The 22,819-nt window shown below is 38.4% G+C and overlaps 1 protein-coding gene across 1 annotated transcript in view; it reads right to left on the reverse strand.

The window, feature by feature from the left end:
* The window catches only part of NEB (nebulin), a 241,876-nt gene extending 233,948 nt beyond the window's left edge, over positions 1-7,928 (reverse strand). The window contains exons 1-4 of the mRNA XM_034954281.3: positions 7,845-7,928; positions 7,264-7,328; positions 3,768-3,809; positions 1,846-2,061 (exon numbers count right to left, since the gene is read on the reverse strand). Coding sequence (XP_034810172.2) covers positions 1,846-2,061; positions 3,768-3,809; positions 7,264-7,299 — 294 coding nt within the window. The 5' untranslated portion in view covers positions 7,300-7,328; positions 7,845-7,928. The remainder of the gene's footprint in view (positions 1-1,845; positions 2,062-3,767; positions 3,810-7,263; positions 7,329-7,844) is intronic.
* Between the last annotated feature and the right edge of the window lie 14,891 nt (positions 7,929-22,819).

Consider the following 22,819-nt stretch of genomic DNA (forward strand, 5'->3'; position numbering starts at 1 on the left):
TACATAAAAAGCCTAAACCTTAATTATTTTAGAAAATAAATATAGAAATTGAGTTAATTCTGAAAAGATTTGAGTGCTAATACAATGCAAAAATATTCAATTCAGAAGTTGCAGCTAAACTTCAGTAGTTCAGATAGCTGAGACACCAGCTGAATTAATGGCAGGTCTGAATTATATTCTGTAAATTTAGGAATGTGATTTTATTATTTCTGCTGAATACACAAGGAATTCTTGCTTTAATGATAATGTGCATAATTTATCATTATATATGTTTTGGGAGTACTCTTAAGTGGAGTAGTGAACAATCTAAATTATACTATTGATTTGGTTACTAACCACTTAAAAACTATTACAGACCTTTGCTGGCATTCTGTTCAGAACATCAGAAATTCTAGGTTCATGGGATCTGAATTAATAAGAATGTATGGCAATATATTGACAAAAAATTCTATCCTTGCTGAATACTGCAGCACTAAAGAAGTTAAGAAAATCTTGTTTCTGGAAACCTGTCTTAGATTATTTAAGGCTCTGAACTAGAATTTTACCAAACAGTGAGCTGCTATCATTTAATGAAAAGTGAGTATGTATTGCTCAACCTCAATAGGATGCTTTTGACATAAACTTTAGTCTTATATAATCCAATGTTCTCTTAAGCTACATTTCATTTTTTTAAGCCTCCAGAGGACATGCAATCAAGCCACCCAGTGAGACCTCAGCCCACCATGGACAATCAACAAATTAGACCCATTGAAATGTGTCTCAATCTGTCTGAATCAGTCAGTGTATCTTACAGAACTGTGCATGGGAATCTAAGGACCAGGGACCATTGAGAGCAGTGATTCTCAACCTGGGTACACATTAGAATCATCTGGGCAGCTTTTTAAAATCCTTTTGTACAGGGCTGGGCATGGTGGCTTATGCCTATAATTCTAATGTTTTGTGGGGCCAAGGTGGGAGGATCACCTGCAGCCAGGAGTTTACGACTATCCTGGGCAACATAGCAAGACCCTACCTCTATGAAAAAATAATTAGGAGATCCTACAATTTTTTTTTAATTAGCCAGTCATGGTGGCATGCTCCTGTAGTCCTAGCTACTAGGGAGACTGAGGTAGGAGGATTGCTTCAGCCCAGGGGTCTGGGGCTGAAGTGAGCTGTGATCAAGCTATTGCTTGATCCAGCCTGGGCTACAGAGAAAGATTCTGTTTCTTAAAAAAAAAAAAAAAAAAAAAAATCTTTCTGCACAGTCCCAACTCTGAACAAATTAAACTAGAATGGCCTGAGCATCATTAGTTTTAAAATTCCCAGGGGGTTCCAGTGTGCAGCCATGGTTAATAACCACTGTTTTAAGGTATAGCCAAACATTCAGATCCTCAATTTCAAATGAGTTCTTAGTCTGATCTTGGATTTTTAAAATAAATGTTCTTCTTCACTATACACCTCTTTACATACCTTTTTATATGCTGTTAGTTAGTCTACTAAGAAGCTATTCTGCTGACATTGTTTAAATATGTTAAGTAGCTTCTGTGAACTGGCCTAAATTAAATTTATGATTTCATTATTCTAGATTGGCTAATAGTGATTAAATACCAATAAATGCTTTATGATTGGCCTTATGCTTATTTTGCAGGAATGATTTCAATAAGAATGCTTTCTTATGCTGCAATGGTATAAATGAATTACATAAAAGGAAAATTCAACAGTCACAAGAGCCTATAATTTGCAAAATAGGTTTTTGTTTCATACAGGTTTGAGAAACAAATCCAGCCAGCATCCAAAACAGAGTGGGTTGAGATCAGTAATTTCTTAATAATCAAGCCAGGTTAGCAGAAGTTGTTTGAAACTTACTGGGCTAAAAAGATCCTGCATTTTCTGACTGTGTGCAATGTAGGGGGTCATGAACTTTGAAGGATCCACTTTCTTCCGGATGACCTTCCTCCTCTCCACCGGCTTTGCTGATGCTGGCTGTGCCAGTGCTGGCTGTGCCAGAGCTGGTTTGGAAGTTTCTGATTGCTCATAGTCAGATGTCCTTGTTGTCGTAGTCTCATAAATTTTTGTTATTGTCTGAAAATTTGATATGCAGTTCAACATTGTTGTGAAAGTAAAAACTGTGCTACTGTGATCTTAGTATATATTAGTCTAACTTCAAGTCAGATATACATTCCTGGTATTAATTCTCCATATCTAAAGTAAGCCAAAGCAGGAAATGGCACACTGTAGCCGTATGAAGGCACATTATGTACACAAATCTGAATGCTGACTGTTGGGATTGCGTGGAATAAAAAGTTTACTCCTTATTACTTTGCAACATTGCCTTAAGTTTGCATTTGCAGAAAGACACTCGAACACTTCAAAGTAGTGGGGGGGAAATTGGCAATAAACTATTTTTTTAAAACAGTTGAAAATCTCAAGTTGCCTGGGTAAAGTAAAAGCAAACTTGAGTTCGGGGAAAAAAGGTTAAGATAATCAAACAAAGCTCAAATTCTTGACTTTAATATTAACTTGTAAATGACTAAGGGAAAATTGGTCGTTTGTTCTGCAGGGATTTAGGCATTCTCCACTGTAGTAGGAGACAAAGAATAATGAACTTTAAAAAAATGAATCGCATCAATATTATAAGAGATTTTCATTCCCTTGGCTTAGTCAGTTAATTAATGTGAACCGGAGTGCCATTTACACTAATAAATGCTTAGGTGGACAAGAATAATGATGACAACATAATGGGGTAATTATCCTCACAACAGTCCTATCTACGTAGTAGGTGAGAAATTACTATTTCTTACAGCACGCTGTAGTGGAAGACACTAAGACCCAAAGTTTGGGTCTAATCCAAGGTTAAAAATAATGCATGTAAGAAAAAAGATAAGCAGCCAACTCTTCAATCCATTTCACAGTATCCTTCCCTTCACAGCTAATATCATCTGTACCAAAGAATTCTAGCATCAATTATGAAAAGAGAACCTAGTAAGGAAATTGTACATTTATAAAAACCCCCTCTAGTGTTGTCACATCATTGCTAATAGGTTGTTTTCTGCCCATGATTACCTAGGCATGGTTGACTGTGAGAGACTAACCAAATTACAGCATCTACAGATACTAGTTTTTATGCAGTCACAGGTTCTTTGAACAAGCTTCAGGATTAACCATCCATATCACTGTTTGTCATGCTCAAAGAGAAACAGCTGCATGTAGAAAATAAAGCATGAGAGAGGTATTTCACCTTGAAAAAAAAAAGAGCTTGAACGTGGAATATTTATGGTAATAGGTTATTTAGAATTGCTAATGTGCTAAAATCTGAGTAGCATTTCAATGCATCATCAGGGAGGAAGCCCTGGAGGCACCATCCCTGGTGGCAGAGATGGTGTCCTACAAGTTATAACTCCACACAGTAAAACTGCTTGTCCCTATGCCAATCACAAAGCCAAGGCTCCTTGGCTTGTTGTCACCATCCCTCCTGCTGCTGTTGGAGAATGGTGATAGCCACTGACATTATTCTAATTAGTTTCATCTACACAAAAATATCACACAGAAGAAATAGGGGGAACCACCCCCTGCCATCTTGGGTTTTTTGAATAGGAAAAAAAGGTGAAATAATCCATCAAACAGGTAATGTTTGTGCTTTCACACCAGCTTCTGGGCACAGGTAGGTGAGTGATCCTCTGTCAGATAATCCCTTTTGCCATCTTTGTGGCCCTGGGAGTCTAAGAAAGGAGAAAGCTCTTCCTGCTTTAATGAGAATGCAGTTTATGCAGCTGTGGGCTGGGCCTTACCTCTCCCGGCACCTCTTCGTAAACCACTTCTTCTGTGTAGTACTGTAAATAGAGCACAAAGGCATTAGCAAGAGAACCAAAGCAGAAACCACCTCTCCTCTGCCTCAGCTGAACCACTTAGGTGACTGCACTAGCTCGGTTGATTTGGAATGTCTGTGGGAAAGGGGTAGGTGAGGGAGCCTGTTCATATTTTGGAACCCATCTTCACTTTGTAATACTTCAGGAAAGCTAAAGTGAATGCCATCCAAATGGACAAAGAGATGCAGAGGGCTGAGAAAAATGTATGAGGCTGTTTTTTAATCAAGAGAAGCTATTTTACTTTACTGGGACATGGAAATTTTTTTCTTATGGTCCCCAAGATAGAATTTGCTGAGAAGAGAATACAATAAGAAGATCCTGAGTGTGTGGGTTGGGCAGAGAGGAACTGTGATAAAACTCACTGTTTGCAAACTAACAATAAACTAAAACAGAAACTCGAGTGTGAATACATTTTTAAATGGATTGCATCATGGAAATAATAAGATCCCAAAGTATATCCACATCTCAATTATTCCTATACCCTCCTGATTAGTAAGTAATAAGTTTCTTCTGGAGTGATGGGTGAGTCCCTTTCAATAGTGTGATTGTCCTAAACAGAGTGGTGCTAATATGAAAACTGGTAAATGCCAAGTAATGAAGGGGAAAATGAGAAGATTCTTCATCACAAAGTGTGGGAAAGGTAGGCTGCAATTTGCCATAGTGGCTCTGAGGTCATCATGGCCTCATGATGGATCTGCAGCCTGGATCTGAAACCAAGTCTACTTTTGTTCTACTTCTGACATCACCAGCAATAAATAGATGCAGAAAGGAACTGGTTGACACTTGGTTTCAGATGTGTAAGGAGAGAGGAATCCTGTCCTTAGCCTCACCCTGCTCTGTAGGGTGAACAGGAGAGGCTCGTTTAGGCCAAGCACATGAGGAAAGGGATAAAGATGAAACACTTGGCTCATTTCTTAGTAAAAAAAAAAAAAAAAAAAAAATGGATGTAAAACACTTTATGCTTCCTTTTTCTTATCTTTAACACCAAAACATACAGCACTCAAGGGAAGGGAAAACATTAAGATGCAAAATTTCCCTCAATGGCCTGCGTTCTTTTCAGTGAAGTGTCATCAAATTACTTAACCATTGTCAGTAGGCCACCTGTGCTATTTCACCTGCCTTAACAATTGTCTAAAACTTGCCTAATGTTCCTCATTCTTGTGCTTTCTTTACTCTTGAGCTATTGTTTTAATTTAAAATCTAATTCTGCCTGTATGTCGTTACACATAGCAACAAAAATCACAAGCACTGACAGGACAGAGATTTGCTTTTTTACAGTTGTGACTTTTCAGCACATGAGAAATATCATTTGGACACTAGAAAATATTGTTTGATGCTGACGCCACATAGAGTCATTCCTCCGGTCACACAAAACATCAGTGGCTTCAGAAGAAATATTAAAATAAAATGGAAGATTCACAACTATTTTGGATTTTCTCAGCATCCAAGTTTAAAAGCAGCTCCTTGGAAACCATTCAATTTTACCTTTGCTGGGCTCTCACCATTGGTAAATCCATCTTAGAAATACGCTTATAAAAGAGGCAACATTATTTAAATGGTTGGCATTAACTTGTATGCCAAATCTCACTCTTTTTTTAGAGCTGTGCCACTAATTAGATAGTGCATCCTTGCTTCTCTCTCTTTCTTTCCAAGTTTAAGTTAGAGTAGAGAGAACAGTAAAACTTTATTTCAGATGTCCAAGATCCCAAGGAGATATATTTTTAAAGCCAGTTCTTCTCTGTTTTCTGCATATTTTTAAAGCTAGTTCCTCTCTGTTTTCTAAAATCTTCCCTGGCCATTTTTTCGAATGCACCACCCTCTTATGCTCATGATCTTTTTTGAGGTCAAAGAGATCTCAGTTCAATACTTTCTGGCAGGCAGTCTATTCGTTTATCACCTGCTGGTCAGACCCAGATGCTGTAATGGGAACAAAATGGTAGGGATGGGATGTCTAAAAATAGCCACCTCCTTTTTTATGACATCTAGTTGAATCAATCAAGTCTAGCACTAAGGACAATTTCCAGTGGCAAAGGTACACAATTATTTTAAGAAAGACAAGGGATATTTAAGTTGGAGAGTAAAAACTGTTACTGGCATTATTATCATAGGGAAGACAATTTAATTTATAATTGTATTAGTGTTTGACAGTGATATTTCTGACCCTTAGGTACATAAGTAAAATGCACACTAGTGATAATATCAGCATGAAAGATGTGGTATCAGCATTTAAGCCAGAGAGGCTGAGTGTTACATTGTACGAGATTCATTCTATTTTTTCCCTTCAGTAATAAAAGCTATTTTATTTGTAGAATAAATAAAATTTTCTTCATCTAAATATAGACTGATCACTAAAATAATTTTCCAAAGAGAAATTTTGGCACTGCCAGCTAAAATTTGGTTCTGGGTAGCTCTTACAGTTAATTTCAGTCTTATTAAAAAGCACAGATTTTCAAAACTGCCTCCAAGTGCCTTAGGCATTTGGAGATTTTCATGTGTTTAGATCATCATCATTAATTGGTAATTATTAAGCATATTCAGATTCATGGCACTGTATTTATGTGCATTACAGTTCCAAGCCTTTAGATTTTATTTCTAGAATGTGAAGCTAAAGGCAAGAGCCGGTGAGGAAAAACCGTAAGATGATAAAAACAAAAGGATGTAAAATAAATATAAAATAAATGATTAACAGCTTTGTAAAATGTGTTAGATGTCTACTAATAATTGGAAGGAAAATTTTCAAGATACCCACTATAGTCTTTGTTCTTACTCAAAATTCAAAAGCAAAAGCTAGTCTTGTTCACTTGGGTAAATATAATGAAGTTGGTAGGAAGGTGTGGCTCCAACAATCGCTGTGACCTTCATGCCTTTATTTATATTTGCTTGTATGTGTGTGTCTGTGCACATGTGTATGTATTATGTATAAAGTCTCACATCTGCATATAATTTCATACATATGATTATTCTGAATATCTAACCCATGTTACCCTATAGATGATTAGCTAGTTGAAGCAAAGAATAAGGAGTAGATCTTTTCTTCTATTGCTATACAGATCCTAAGAGACAGAGTTCCATTTTCAGAACTTTCTCTTCATCTGTGTCCCTTTGAACATCGGGGTTGGGAAGTGGGGAAGAAAGCAGTTTTAGAAGACGAATTAAAACCTGCCTTTACTCCAACTTGGTTTTTTGAGAGCTTAAAGAAAAGCAAAAGTGGGAAACAGTGATATTTCCTGTCAATTCTAAATCCCACATAATTATAGTGAAACTGAACATAAAATATTCCTTTCTTATGCTTTAAATGATGACTCTTTGTGAAGTTATAATAGACAATGTATTTTTCGAATGATTAATTCACCTACACAGCTTTGATTGTCACTACATAAAATAGTTTGCTGTCAGTGTTTTTTTTTTTAAATCTTACCTCCACCACCTCCTCATAGTCTTCGTCATCTGCCATTTTTCCAGAGTAGTAGTGGCACCTACAAACTTTTCATATTCCATACAAATGAAAACATATTAGAGTCTATTCCCAGCACAGAAATTATCTTATGACATTATAAAAATAGAATTTGAAGCTAAACTATTGTACAAATTCATATATTGTTGCAGGCTAAAGGAGAGAAGACATTTAAAATACAAGTATAAACAGCAGAAGCTTCAAATTTCTTTCTCTTTATTCCTTCAGTGTTGGGAATTGCTACTTCTACATAATCAGTTTAGTTAAAATTATAAAACAAAATTGAGGTAAGGAAGTGAGAGAGTTTGGACTCAGGGAACAGAGAATTTAAACTTCCAAACACTTAGAGAAAAGACATTTTCCAGCAAAAATGGTCAGCTTGGGTTTCAGAAGAAGCTGAAATTTTTCCCCCAGCACCAAAATTCTAAGAGGGCTGACTTAGTTTTCCATACTGCCCTGATCCACTGTTTGCAATATATCTTAGGCTTCAAATTGGAACCCATAAAAATACATCTGTCAATAAATTTTAAAAGAAAAAAAGAAACCTCAAGGCAATGGGGTTATTTTCTTCCCGAACACCATTGGCTTATACAGACTTTTTCTTTCGTTTCTGTAGCTCTCGTTCAAACCTGAAAAATAACAAAGTTGTAAAGCATTGATTGAGGTACATATAGGATTGTCAGTCCTTAGCCTAAGCTTCTAATGCAGAAAACAGCGAAAGGATCTCTCAAGGCCTCTACAGTTTGACGCCAGAGAGTAAGACTCTTGATATGAAGTGGATGATGAGTTGGAACAGCTGTCCCTTCATCCAAAGATGTTTGCCATGTAAACCAATACCCTGCAGTGGCTGGTTTTGTTAAGCTAGCGAAACTGCCACTCCTCAGGCAAATGAAGCCCGGTAGAACAGGATAAATATAGGAACGTAGAGCAGCGTATCTTCTTTTTCACACTAATATATTTAGAGAAAAATATCAAAGGCAAAAAAATGTTAGACAAGAGAGCCAATTCAGTCAAGCAATAAATTGGTTAGCAAAGGACTTGACTCTAATCACACACGGTACATAGCAGATATTAGTAGGGCCTTAGTAGGGCAATGGGGTTAAACTCTCCTAGCCATATTTCTACCACTAATTTCCTCAGTTATGGCCCAAACCTTTGAAAAATACTTCAAGGGAAGTTGTGGAGCATCTCCTGAAAGAGTATTACAGAAAAAGTCATAAACTGGCCTTACCTTCAATCTACCAAATAAATTTCCTCAGCAGCAAAGCCTCTCCCAACTCTCCCCTCCTGAGAACCCCAGGCAAAAGCCAGCGTGATGCCTGGGCTCCGAATTATCATGTGGCAAGAGCAACCAATCAGATCTTGAGTTGCTCAAATTTCAGAAGCTAAATTTACCAAGTGATCTTCTGAAAACCACCTGTTCATCAATTCCACTAAAGGATAAAGGGTAACAAATTGCTTGCTTAGAACTATTCAAATGGAATCAAATTTTACCTAACTTCCAGCCTATGCAGTTCAATTTTAGGTTGAATTTCCCATTTACTGAGGCCCCATTCAATGTCATATTCATGCAAAAGAATTTAGTAGAAAATAAGCATGACTTTGAGAGGCTTTGACCCTTCCGTGACTGCTTTCTTCATGTCATTTGTCCAGTCATGGTGGTAAATGTACTCGCTCTGGTAAGGTTCACCAGGTGAGCTACAGGTAAGTTACTGGTGCTAGTATGAAAGAAACTGAGGAATAAGACCCAGTAAACATCAAGTTGACAAAAGCAATTTTTAAAAATGTGATGAGTGAAGTTAAAGGTGAAAATATTTGACAATGGCACTAAATAAGATATCCACAGGGTGTAATTAGAAAGATTAGACCCCATCATTTTTCTGTTACTAAACCAAGAGGGTATACCAAAATCCTATTTAGCACCTTCTCCCTCCATAGATAAGGCAAGCTGCTAGGAATACAGAACCTCTCTCGTATGTAAACGAGTTAGTGATTTTTCTATTAACTCAGATGACTCCTGGCTCCCAGAAGCAACGTGTGAATGCGGACACAAACGGGCTCAATTTCTGAACAGCAAGAGCAGATAACATGGAAATCAGTAACTTATCAGGAGAAAATAATGCCCTATTTGGCAAATCCGAACGTAAGACATTTCCTTCATAAAAATTATCTAACAATTTTCTTAAAACTTGCCTAATGTCTTTCTTGCACTTTCTTTGCTCCTGAAGTATTTTTTCTAATTTAAAATCTAATTCTATCTGTCTGTCTGTCTGTCCTTACACACAGCGACAGAAATCACAGGCTCTTATATGACAGACAACTGCTCTTTCTCTGGGTTGCTCCTGTATTCAGGCAAAACCCTGTGAGTCACCTATATCTTGATATGGATTTGAGATTAAACATATTGTAATATTTTTTCTTTTTTAAGTTAAACATTAGAAAGTAATCTCGCTGGGCGTGGTGGCTCACGCCTGTAATCCCAACACTTTGGGAGGCCGAGGCGGGCAGATTGTCTGAGGCCAGGAGTTTGAGAAAGTAATCTCATATTTCAAATACATGTACCTTTTCCCCCTCCATGATTCACATGGTAGTAAATAAAATCTAACAGAATTTTATCATCTTAACTGATTATACCTGTTCATCTTGTATGTTCTCACAGGTCTTATGACCAAAGGATATTTATGTAATATGAGATGACTCACTTGGTAGCTGAAAACTAGAATTGTGACTTACTAGTCATTACATGCTTTAAAATGTGTTGTTGAATTAAAAAATAATACAGGCCCATACTGTAAAAACATAGAGTACAAAATTATATAAAGTAAAAAATGAGCATTGACCTTCTTAAAGTAGTCATTTTTAAGTTTCAGATATTTTCAATATAGATATTGACATAAATCAGTATACTTAATATGCAATAGACATTTTTATGAAACATCACATAAACATATCCTACTCTAATTTCCACAAATAATTCTACTGATTGGATAGAGTATAATAGTTTAATCATTATTAATGGACATCTAGGTTGTTTCGAGGTTTTTGCTATTACAAAATAAAGCAAAACAATGCGAAACAGAACACACAGTAAGCATCCCTGTACATTACCTTTGTATACTTATATGAAATGTATCTGTAAGGTAAATTTCTAGAAATAGAAATACTGAGGCAGAAGATATATGCACATTTTGAAAATTGATAGATATTGTCAAGTTGCCAGTCAAAATCCTTACACTATTTTATGTTTCACTAACAGAGAATGAGGGTTCCTATGTATACACATCTCAATATCCTTAGGGATTATTAGACTGAAAAATCTTTACTATCTGAGCTGAATGTGTCCCCCCAAAATTTATATGTTGAAGTCCTACCCCCCGATGTGTGGAAAGTGATTGGGTCATAAGGGTGGAGCCCTCACGAATGGGATTAGTACACTTATGAAAGAGGCCCCAGAGAGCTGCCTGGCACTCTCTCTGCCATGTGAAGTTACAGGGGGAAGATGGCCAGCCACAACCTGAAAGTAAGTCCTCACTAGAACCCAACCATGCCAGCACCCTGATCTTAGACATCCAGCCTCTAGAACTATGAGAAGTAAATTTCTGTTTATAAGCCATCCAGCTTATATTATTTCTGTTATAGCAGACCAAATGGACTAAGACACTCTTATACATTACTTTTGAAACCACTGTGATAGTAAATAGAAGTGCTACAGATGAGCAGAACCTCAAACTCCATTCATAATGAAGTGTGCATCTAAAAAGTTAGGGTGGGGGGTGGGGCAAGAGTGAGTTCACATGAAATTACCCTGGCTTAGATCTCTTGGGATAAATTCCTCCTAAAAGAAAGCCCCAAAGCCCCTGCTAAATTGGCCTGCTGCAGGTTGCCCTAATAATTTGGAAAGCCATCAGAAGTAAGAGACTCACAGGAGAGCTGGTTATATTCCTACCATGGTTACACAGGGGTGAGTGTACCAGCAAGCAGCTTATATTTACCTCCTAGTCACACTAGAGAAAAACACTGCCACCTCCTTACTAAATTCTGCAGATTCTAATCTGGAATGATGCCCTCTAGAGATGAAAGAACAGCTTTATTTTCCTGGCCTATCTATGACCTCTTCTATGGAACGACAGTACATTGGCACCCTGATTTATTGGTAGGTTCTTATTATATGCCTTGCGCATGGTAAGTGTTCAGTAAATGTTAGCTATTATTATTTTTACTATTATCATTTTTTACATTATATTGGAAGCTTCACTCTTTATTCTGTATTTAACTGAAATACCAAATATCTTGAAGCTTCTAAAATCAGACAATAGTTAGTCTAAGAATTTATGAGTACACAGGCATCTGACTAGAAGCTTGTACAACTGGCTACAAACCAAAGCAGGGCAGTTAGGTGCCAATATCGGAACTTCAGATAAGGCTTCCCTAAATATGAAAATATAGAAGTGTCATGCCTGGAGACCAAAAAAGACATGATAAGGGGAGATGGGATTGTAACAGTTTTTGTTGTCATTACTTTGATTTCATTATTTTGATCAACCTCTATATGAACATAGCTTAAGAATCAAGCTTAAGTTTCATAAGACTTGCTATTAAATCAACATTTCCTGTTTCCTCTATTCCTTTTTCCCCTCCCTGGAGACATCACTTGGACTCATTTAGCTGAATCTTTTGTTATATTCCTTTACACATTTAACAAAATGTCTACATTGCTCCTTCCTGATTTTTCATTCATAGGCATCATTTATTAAGCTCCTATCCGGGAAGATGAGGCTTTAATTCTCTTTCATCTAAACCACAAGCCTCACCTCCTGCACCTCAATAAAGTTCTACACATATAATTCAGAACTCAATGTTTACATTTTTATGATTAGCAAAAGGCTATTCACAGCTGAACCCTATAAATTATGATTATTTTTCTTTTCCTCTACAAGGGCTTGTTTTTCTGGAAGTTGGTATTTTTCTCCATTTCTTTTATTTTCTTCCTTGGCTTAATTTTTTTCTAGACAAGTGGTGTCTGAGAGAGCTTTCTGCAATAGTTGAAATGTTCTATACCAGCACTGTCCAGTACAGTAGCCACTAGCCTCATGTGGCTATTGAACACTCAAAATGTGGTTAGTGTGACTGCAGAATTGAATTTTTAGACTTTTTATTTGACTTAAACTCAAACAGCCACATGTAGCAGGTGGCGATGGTATTGGGCAGAATAATTCTAGACACTTTTAGCACTAACGCCTCAAACTTTCTGGCTAAGTCAAGTCTGCTCTTGGTGTTTTCAAAGACATTAAGTAGTGTTCTATAATTCTACCCATTTCCTCTTCTTAGATCTCTCAGGGAGTCTTTTCTTCCAACTGGATCAGTTCCCTGTGCGGCTGGAGCTCAGTTCTTTTCTTGAGCCCCCTCCACTGTCTTTCATTCTGGGAATTATCCTCTTCTCTCTTCTGAATTAGATCTTGGGTTTCCTGGATCCCATGTCTTTCTCTTGCTTACCTTTCCTGTTTTGATGGAAAACATCCTCCAGTAGTTTCCTGAGAAAGGATACATACAAGGTATGAACCCAAAAGTATCTGAGACAGGTCTCAATAAATTTAGAAAGTTTATTTTGCAAAAGTTAAGGACGTGCCTATGATACAACCTCAGGAGGTCCTGATGACATATGCCCAACATTTTTTAAAACTTTTCATCAAAGTATAGTATATACATAGACCTAGACTTTCAGAACTGGAACCAGATGCTCATCCAAAGACTTCTTGGTGGCTTTTGAGCTGCGAGTGTGGGACTGGATGCTGGAGTGTGGGACTTGGGATTTGTTGCTGAGCTTTGGGGCTGGATGTGGCCTGCAGTACATGGCTCCATTCTTCTGGTTCCCTTCATGACTATGGATGTGAATTAGATGAATAAAGGCTTGTGGCAAAAAGACAGTAATGTGGCCCATGATAATCCCTGCCTCCTGGTGATCATACTTTGGTGAAATCCTGTGCCTGTGCCCTGCTGCTAACCAGTAGAATTTGGCACACCTGTTGAGATGGCACTCCTGTAGTTACATGCAACATATAAGACTCCATCTTGCTAGCCAACTTGCTCAAGAGACTCTTCTTGCTGGCTTGATGAAGCCATGTGGCCTTGATGGGGAAGCCCACCTGGCAAGGAACTGCTGTCACCCTCTAGGAGCTGAGGACAGCCCCCAGAAGAAGAGAGTAAAAAGCTGGGCTTCCAGTCATACAGCTGCAAGGAAATGGTCCTGCCAAGAGTCAGAGTAATCTGGGAAGGAGATTCTTCCCCAGTCCAGCCTGCAGATGAGAACAGCCTCACCAACCCAATAACTTCTTTGCAGGCTTGTGAGATCCTAAAGAGGACCCAGGTAAGCCAAGCCGAAACTCCTAATACTCAGAAACTGTGAAACAATGAATATGTCTTGTTTAAACCACTAGGTTTGTGGCAATTGGTTATGCAGCAATAGATAACTAATATACCCTTTAATCAGTAGAAAAGAGATCAAGAATATTCACAAGAATTTGGATATTTTCTTTTTAACAAACTTTATTTTTTAGAACAGTTTTAGATTTACAGAAACAACTGAGGAGATAGTACAGAAAGTTCCCAGATACCTTCCATTCAGTTTCCCCATCGTTGACACTTTACATTAGTATGATACATGTGTTATGATTAATAAGCCAATATTGACACATTATTATTTTTAAAATGGCATAGTTTATTTAGAGATTCTTAGCTTTTATTCAATGCCCTTTCTCTGTTCCAAGATTCCATCTCAGATACCACTTTACATTAAGTTGTCATGTCTCTTTAAATGTGGCAATTTCTCACACTTTATTTTTGATGACTTTGATAGTTTTGAGGAGTACAGGCCAAGTATTTTATAGGTTGCCTAGTATTGGAATTTGTCTGATGTCTTTCCTCATAGAAAAGACTCGGGTTATGAGTTATTGGGAGGAAGACCACAGAGGTGAAGTGCCATTTTCTTCCCATCATATCAAGAGTAACTGCTATCCCCATGACTTACTACTGTTGATGTTGGCCTTGTTCATCACCTGGCTGTGGTGTTTGGGAGGTTTCTGCTCTGTAAAATTACTCTCCCCACCACCCCTCTTCATACCACACTCTTTGGAAGGAAGTCACTAGGCACAGCCAAAACCTAAGGATTGGAGAGTTGTGCACCCCTCCTTGAGGGTGGAGTAACTACATAAATTATTTGAAATTCTTCAGCATGGGAAAATTTTCTCTTTTTCCCAATTTATTTATTTAATCACTTATTTATATCAGTAAGGACTAATGGATATTTATTTTATACTTTGTGTTACAATCCAATACTTCTTTATTTTATTACTCAAATGGTTCTAGCTTTGACCATTGGCAGCTCTTTTAGTTGGCTCCTGCATTCCTTTGACATACCCCCCATCAGTGTGTGTTTGTCTGTGTGTGTGTGTGTGTGTGTGTGTGTGTGAGAGAGAGAGAGAGACAGAGAGAGAAAGTGCATTTTCTTACTTTCCGGAACTGCAAAATGCTCCAGGACTCCAGATATAAGTATGCATTCGATCTATAAATTTGAAAGTAATACAAGTTCATTGTAAAAATTTCAAGCAATAAAGGTTCATGTAGATTATAATATGAAATAAAGGTTTATATACACTATAACAATTCTAATTCATTCTTTTAACTATTATTTATTATGTACAATATATGAGGCTCTGTTCTACATGCTTCCTTCATGCAGCAGACATCATTAGTTGCTTAAGCAATATACAGCCCTCCCCCAGTGGGTATTGGGCAGAACAATTCCAATATCCATGGAAGGTTGGTTCCAGGACCTCTAGCAGATATCAAAATTCAAAGATGCTTAAGTCCCTGATATAAAATGACACAGCATTTGCATATAACCTGTGCACATCCTCCTCTACACTTTAAATCATCTCTAGAATACTTGTAATACTTAATACAATGTAAATGCTATTTAAATAGTTGTTATACTGTATTGTTTAGAGAATAATAATGCCCCCCCAAAAGTCTCTATGCATTCAGAATGTTTTCTTTTTCCAAAATTTTCTATCTGTGATTGAATTCGCAGATACAGAACCCACAGATACAAAGGGCCAACTCTATGTGCGTCCCTTCTTGTCTATTAACAGAACCACAGTTTAGTGCAACCCAGAAATATGCCCATTTAAAAAATACACTCCTCAGATTCCCTAACAGTTAGGGGTAACCTGTGACACTGTTTTGCCAATAAGATTTAAGTACAATTCTTGGTGCTGAGGCCGATGGGAAAGCTGTTTTTTGACTGACGAGCAGGGTCAGACTCACCTGGCATGCACTAGTTTTCTTTTGCCATTCTTCCCTTTACTATGCCTGGAACACAGATGTAATGCCTGGGCCAGGGCAGCCATCTTGAGACTAAGAATATGGATCATGCACTAAGAAATGGTGAAGCTAGAGGAGTCTTAGCCTTTACTGATTTTCTTAATTTTTGTATTTTAAATTACTTTTTAATAATGTTAATGTATTATAATTATACAAGTAATTACAATGATTATATGACTTCTCCCTACGTATCAAACATTTTTTCTATTTTTACTTTGCCAATTAATAATAAAGTTGGTTATTTTTTCATATGTTTAATGACCATTTATATCTTTTATTCTGTCTACTATCTGCTCATATCTCCACCCCAAATTCATTTCTGGGCATTTGTAATGTACTATAGAAATGATTATTTGCCTCTTGTGTATGTTGTCAATATTTTCTCCAAGTTATTTGTGGTGTCTTTGACCACGGAGATGAGTTGAAATTTATCGTCAGTCAAATATGTCAATCTCTTCCTTCCAGTTTCAACACCATTTATTGACTAAATTGAATTTGAAATACTGCTTTTAACATATATTAAATTAACATGTATTTCTGTTTCAAGAGTCTCATGTCTTTTCTTGTTTTCTTTTCTTTTCTTTTCTTTTTTGAGACAAGGTCTCACTCTGTCACCCAGGCTGGAGTGCAGTGGCCCGATCTCGGCTCACAGCAACCTCTGCCTCCTGGGTTCAAGCGATTCTCCTGCCTCAGCCTCCCAAATAGCTGGGATTACAGGTGCAGGCCATCATACCTGGCTAATTTTTGTATTTTTAGTAGAGACAGGGTTTCACCATGTTGGCCAGGGTGGTCTCAAACTCCTGACCTCAAGTGATCTACCCGCCTCAGCCTCCCAAAGTGCCGGATTACAGGCATGAGCTATGGCGCCCGGCCTTCTCATTTTCTTTTCTTTACTTCCTAGGGTTTTTGTTTTGTCTTTGACTTTATTTGGTTTTGCTCTTCTTATGAAATGTAACATGCAGGAAATTATGTAAAACATGCATACAGTTCAGCAAATGGTGGTAAATGGGGGCAGCCATGTAACTATTAATACTACACTAGTACAGAAAGGTCAACTCTTGATCTTGGCAGTAATAATTTCCTTGCTTTTATTTACCACGTATGTATGCATTTCTAAACAACACAGTTTCATTTTGCCTGTTTTTAGATTTTATATAATGGAATCATGCTATATGCAATTTTTTTTTTTTTTTTTGAGATGGAGTCTTGCTCTGTTGCCCAGGCTGGAGTGCAGTGGCACAATCTCGGCTCACTGCAAGCTCCACCTCCCAGGTTCATGCCATTCTCCTGCCTCAGCCTCCCGAGTAGCTGGGACTACAGGTGCCCGCCACCACGCCTGGCTAATTTTTTTGTATTTTTAGTAGAGACAGGGTTTCACCATGTTAGCCAGGATGGTCTCGATCTCCTGACCTTGTGATCTGCCCGCCTCGGCCTCCCAAAGTGCTGGGATTACAGGCATGAGCCACCACACCCGGCCTGCAATTTTTGTAACTTAATTTTTTACTTATATCATGTTTGTTGGTTTTTATTATTGTATAACATTCTACCAAATGGCCATACTTCTGCTGTTGAAAGGGAATTAAGTATTTTCAACTTTTGTCATTTAAGAACAAAGATGAAATGAACATTCTTATACACTATATTCTTGCGTGGAGGGGTGGAAAACTTTTCCTCTACCCTCTTAGGTTCTGTGACTTGGCTTGAGAATTAAACTAACAACAAAGAGATTAACAGGATAAAAACATAAAAATTATACTTGATGTTAATATTCTTACATGTACATGGAGGCCTTCATATTTAAGAAAAGAAGACCCGAGTTCCAAGATGGCTGAATAGGGACAGCTCCAGTCTGCAGCTCCCAGCATGAGTGACGCAGAAGATGAGTGATTTCTGCATTTCCAACTGAGGTACCGGGTTCATCTCACTGGGGCTTGTCAGACAGTGGGTGCAGCCCACGGAGCAGGGTGGGGCATTGCCTCACCCGGGAAGCACAAGGGGTTGGGGAATTCCCTTTCCTAGCAAAGGGAAGCCGTGACAGACGGTACCTGGAAAATCAGATCACTCCCACCCTAATACTGTGCTTTTCCAACGGCCTTACCAAACGGCACACCAAGAGATTATATCCCATGCCTGGCTTGGAGGGTCCCAGGCCCACGGAGCCTCGCTCACTGCTAGCACAGCAGTCTGAGATTGAACTGCAAGGTGGCAGCAGGGCTGGGGGAGGGGTGTCCGCCATTGCTGAAGCTTGAGTAGGTAAATAAAGAGGCTGGGAAGCTCAAACTGGATGGAGCCCACCGCAGCTCAAGGAGGCCTGCCTGCCTCTGTAGACTCCACCTCTGGTGGCAGGGCATAGTTGAACAAAAGGCAGCAGAAACTTGTGCAGACTTAAACGTCCCTGTCTGACAGCTTTGAAGAGAGTAGTGGTTCTCCCAGTAGGGAGTTTGAGAACTGAGAACGTACAGACTGGCTCCTCAAGTGGGTCCCTGACCCCCGAGTAGCCTAACTGGGAGAAACCTCCCAGTAGGGGGCGACTGACACCTCATATGGCCGGATGCCCCTCTGAGATGAAGCTTCCAGAGGAAGGATCAGGCAGCAACATTTGCCGTTCCGCAATATTTGCTGTTCTGCAGCCTCTGTTGGTGATACCCAGGCAAACAGGGTCTGGAGTGGACCTTCAGCAAACTCCAACAGACATGCAGCTGAGGCTCCTGACTGTTAGAAGGAAAACTAACAAACAGAAAGGACATCCACACCAAAACCCCATCTGTACGTCACCATCATAAAAGACCAAAGGTAGATAAAACCACAAAGATGGGGAGAAACCAGAACAGAAAAGCGGAAAATTCTAAAAATCAGAGTGTGTCTTCTCCTCCAAAGGAATGCAGCTCCTCACCAGCAACGGAACAAAGCCAGATGGAGAATGACTTTGACGAGTTGAGAGAAGAAGTCTTCAGATGATCGGTAATAATAAACTTCTCCGAGCTAAAGGAGGATGTATGAACCCATCGCAAAGAAGCTAAAAACCTTGAAAAAGATTAGATGAATGGCTAACTAGAATAAACAGTGTAGAGAAGTCCATAAATGACCTGATGGAGCTGAAAACCATGGCACAAGAACTACGTGACGCATGCACAAGCTTCAGTAGCTGATTTGATCAAGTGGAAGAACGGGTATCAGTGATTGAAGATTAAATGAATGAAATGAAGCGAGAAGAGACGTTTAGAGAAAAAAGAGTAAAAAGAAATGAACAAAGCCTCCAAGAAATATGGGACTATGTGAAAAGACCAAATCTACTTCTGATTGGTGTACCTGAAAGTGATGGGGAGAATGGAACCAAGTTGGAAAACACTCTGCAGGATATTATCCAGGAGAACTTCCCCAACCTAGCAAGGCAGGCCAACATTCAAATTCAGGAAATACAGAGAACACCACAAAGATACTCCTTGAGAAGAGCAACCCCAAGACACACAATTGTCAGATTCACCAAAGTTGAAATGAAGGAAAAAATGTTAAGGGCAGCCAGAGAGCAAGGTCAGGTTACCCACAAAGGGAAGCCCATCAAACTAACAGCTGATCTCTTGGCAGAAACTCTACAAGCCACAAGAGAGTGGGGGCCAATATTCAACATTCTTAAAGAAAAGAATTTTCAACCCAGAATTTCATATCCAGCCAAACTAAGCTTCATAAGTGAAGGAGAAATAAAATCCTTTACAGACAAATAAATGCTGAGAGATTTTGTCACCACCAGGCCTGCCCTAAAAGAGCTCCTGAAGGAAGCACTAAACATGGAAAGGAACAACTGCTACCAGCCACTGCAAAAACATGCCAAATTGTAAAGGCCATCGATGCTAGGAAGAAAGTGCATCAACTAATGAGCAAAATCACCAGCTAACATCATAATGACAGGATCAAATTCACACATAACAATATTAACCTTAAATGTAAATGGGCTAAATGCTCCAATTAAAAGACACAGACTGGCAAGTTGGATAAAGAGTCAAGACCCATCAGTGTGCTGTATTCAGGAGACCCATTTCACGTGCAGAGACACACATAGCTTCAAAATAAAGGGATGGAGGAAGATCTACCAAGCAAACGGAAAACAACAAAAAAGCAGGGGTTGCAATCCTAGTCTCTGATAAAACAGATTTTAAACCAACAAAGATTAAAAGAGACAAAGAAGGCCATTACATAATGGTAAAGGGATCAATTCCACAAGAAGAGCTAACTATCCTAAATATATATGTACCCAACACAGGAGCACCCAGATTCATAAAGTAAGTCCATAGAGACCTACACAGAGACTTAGACTCCCACACAATAATAATGGGAGACCTTAACACCCTACTGTCAACATTAGACAGATCAACGAGACAGAAGGTTAACAAGGATATCAAGGAATTGAACTCAGCTCTGCACCAAGCAGACTAATAGACATCCACAGAACTCTCCACCCCAAATCAACAGAATATACATTCTTCTCAGCACCACATAGCACTTATTCCAAAATTGACCACATATTTGGAAGTAAAGCACTCCTCAGCAAATGTAAAAGAACAGAAATTATAACAAACTGTCTCTCAGATCACAGTGCAATCAAACTAGAACTTAGGATTAAGAAACTCACTCAAAACCGCTCAACTACATGGAAACTGAACAACTTCCTCCTGAATGACTACTGGGTACATAACGAAATGAAGGCAAAAATAAAGATGTTCTTTGAAACCAATGAGAACAAAGACACAACATACCAGAATCTCTGGGACACATTCAAAGCAGTGTGTAGAGGGAAATTTATAGCACTAAATGCCCACAAGAGAAAGCAGGAAAGATCTAAAATTGACACCCTAACATCACAATTAAAAGAACTAGAGAAGCAAGAGGAAACACATTCAAAAGCTAGCAGAAGGCAAGAAATAACTAAGATCAGAGCAGAACTGAAGGAGATAGAGACATAAAAAACTCTTCAAAAAATCAATGAATCCAGGAGCTGATTTTTTGAAAGATCAACAAAATTGATAGACCACTAGCAAGACTAATAAAGAAGAAATGAGAGAAGAATCTAATAGACGCAATAAAAAATGATAAAGGGGATATCACCACTGATTCCACAGAAATATGAACTATCATCAGAGAATACTATAAACACCTCTACGCAAGTAAACTAGAAAATCTAGAAGAAATGGATAAATTCCTCAACACATACACCCTCCCAAGACTAAACCAGGAAGAAGTTGAATCCCTGAATAGACCAATAACAGGCTCTGAAATTGAGGCAATAATTAATAGCTTACCAACCAAAAAAGTCCAGGACCAGACGGATTCACAGCCAAATTCTACCAGAGGTACAAAGAGGAGCTGGTACCATTCCTTCTGAAACTATTCCAATCAACAGAAAAAGAGGGAATCCTCACTAATTCATTTTATGAGGCCAACATCATCCTGACACAAAAGTCCGGCAGAGACACAACAGAAAAAGAGAAATTTAGACCAATATCCCTGATGAACATCGATGTGAAAATCCTCAATAAAATACTGGCAAACTGAATCCAGCAGCACATCAAAAAGCTTATCCACCACGATCAAGTTGGCTTCATCCCTGGGATGCAAGGCTGGTTCAACATACGCAAATCAATAAACGTAATCCATCATATAAACAGAACCAAAGACAAAAACCACAGGATTATCTCAATAGATGCAGAAAAGGCCTTTGACAAAATTCAACAGTCCTTCATGCTAAAAACTTTCAATAAACTAGGTATTGATGGGACGTACCTCAAAATAATAAGAGCTATTTATGACAAACCCACAGCCAATATCATACTGAATAGGCAAAAACTGGAAGCATTCCCTTTGAAAACTGGCACAAGACAGGGACGCCCTCTCTCACCACTCCTATTCAACATAGTGTTGGAAGTTCTGGCCAGGGCAATCAGGCAAGAGAAAGAAATAAAGGGTATTCAATTAGGAAAAGAGGAAGTCAAATTGTCCCTGTTTGCAGATGACATGATTGTATATTTAGAAAACCCCATCATCTCAGCCCAAAATCTCCTTAAGCTGATAAGCAACTTCAGGAAAGTCTCAGGATACAAAATCAATGTGCAAAAATCACAAGCATTCCTATACACCAATAACAGACAAACAGAGAGCCAAATCATGTGTGAACTCCCATTCACAATTGCTTCAAAGAGAAAAAAATACCTAGGAATCCAACATACAAAGGATGTGAAGGACCTCTTCAAGGAGAACTAGAAACCACACTCAATGAAATAAAAGAGAACAAAAACAAATGGAAGAACATTCCATGCTCATGGATAGGAAGAATCAATAATGTGAAAATGGCCATACTGCCCAAGGTATTTTGTAGATTCAATGCCATCCTTATCAAGCTACCAATGACTTTCTTCACAGAATTGGAAAAAACTACCTTAAAATTCATATGGAACCAAAAAAGAGCCCACATTGCCAAGACAATCCTAAGCCAAAAGAACAAAGCTGGAGGCATCATGCTACCTGACTTCAAACTGTACTTCAAGGCTACACTAACCAAAACAGCATGGTACTGGTACCAAAACAGAGATATAGACCAATGAAACAGAATAGAGCCCTCAGAAATAATACCACACATCTACAACCATCTGATCTTTGACAAACCTGACAAAAACAAGAAATGGGGAAAGGATTCTCCATTTAATAAATGGTGCTGGGAAAACTGGCTAGCCATATGTAGAAAGCTGAAACTGGATCCCTTCCTTACACCTTACACAAAAATTAATTCAAGAAGGATTAAAGACTTAAATGTTAAACCTAAAACCATAAAAACCCTAGAGAAAAACCTAGGCAATAACATTCAGGACATAGGCATGGGCAAGGACTTCATGATTAAAACACCAAAAGCAATGGCAACAAAAGCCAAAATTGACAAATGGGATCTAATTAAACTAAAGAGCTTCTGCACAGCAAAAGAAACTACCATCAGAGTGAACAGGCAACCTACAGAACGGGAGAAAATTTTTACAATCTACCCATCTGACAAAGGGCTAATATCCAGAATCCACAAAGAACTTAAACAAATTTACAAGAAAAAAATCAAACAACTCCATCAAAAAGTGGGCAAAGGATATGAACAGACACTTCTCAA

Source organism: Pan paniscus, chromosome 13, assembly GCF_029289425.2.
Source record: "Pan paniscus chromosome 13, NHGRI_mPanPan1-v2.0_pri, whole genome shotgun sequence".
NCBI classification, from domain to species: domain Eukaryota; kingdom Metazoa; phylum Chordata; class Mammalia; order Primates; family Hominidae; genus Pan; species Pan paniscus.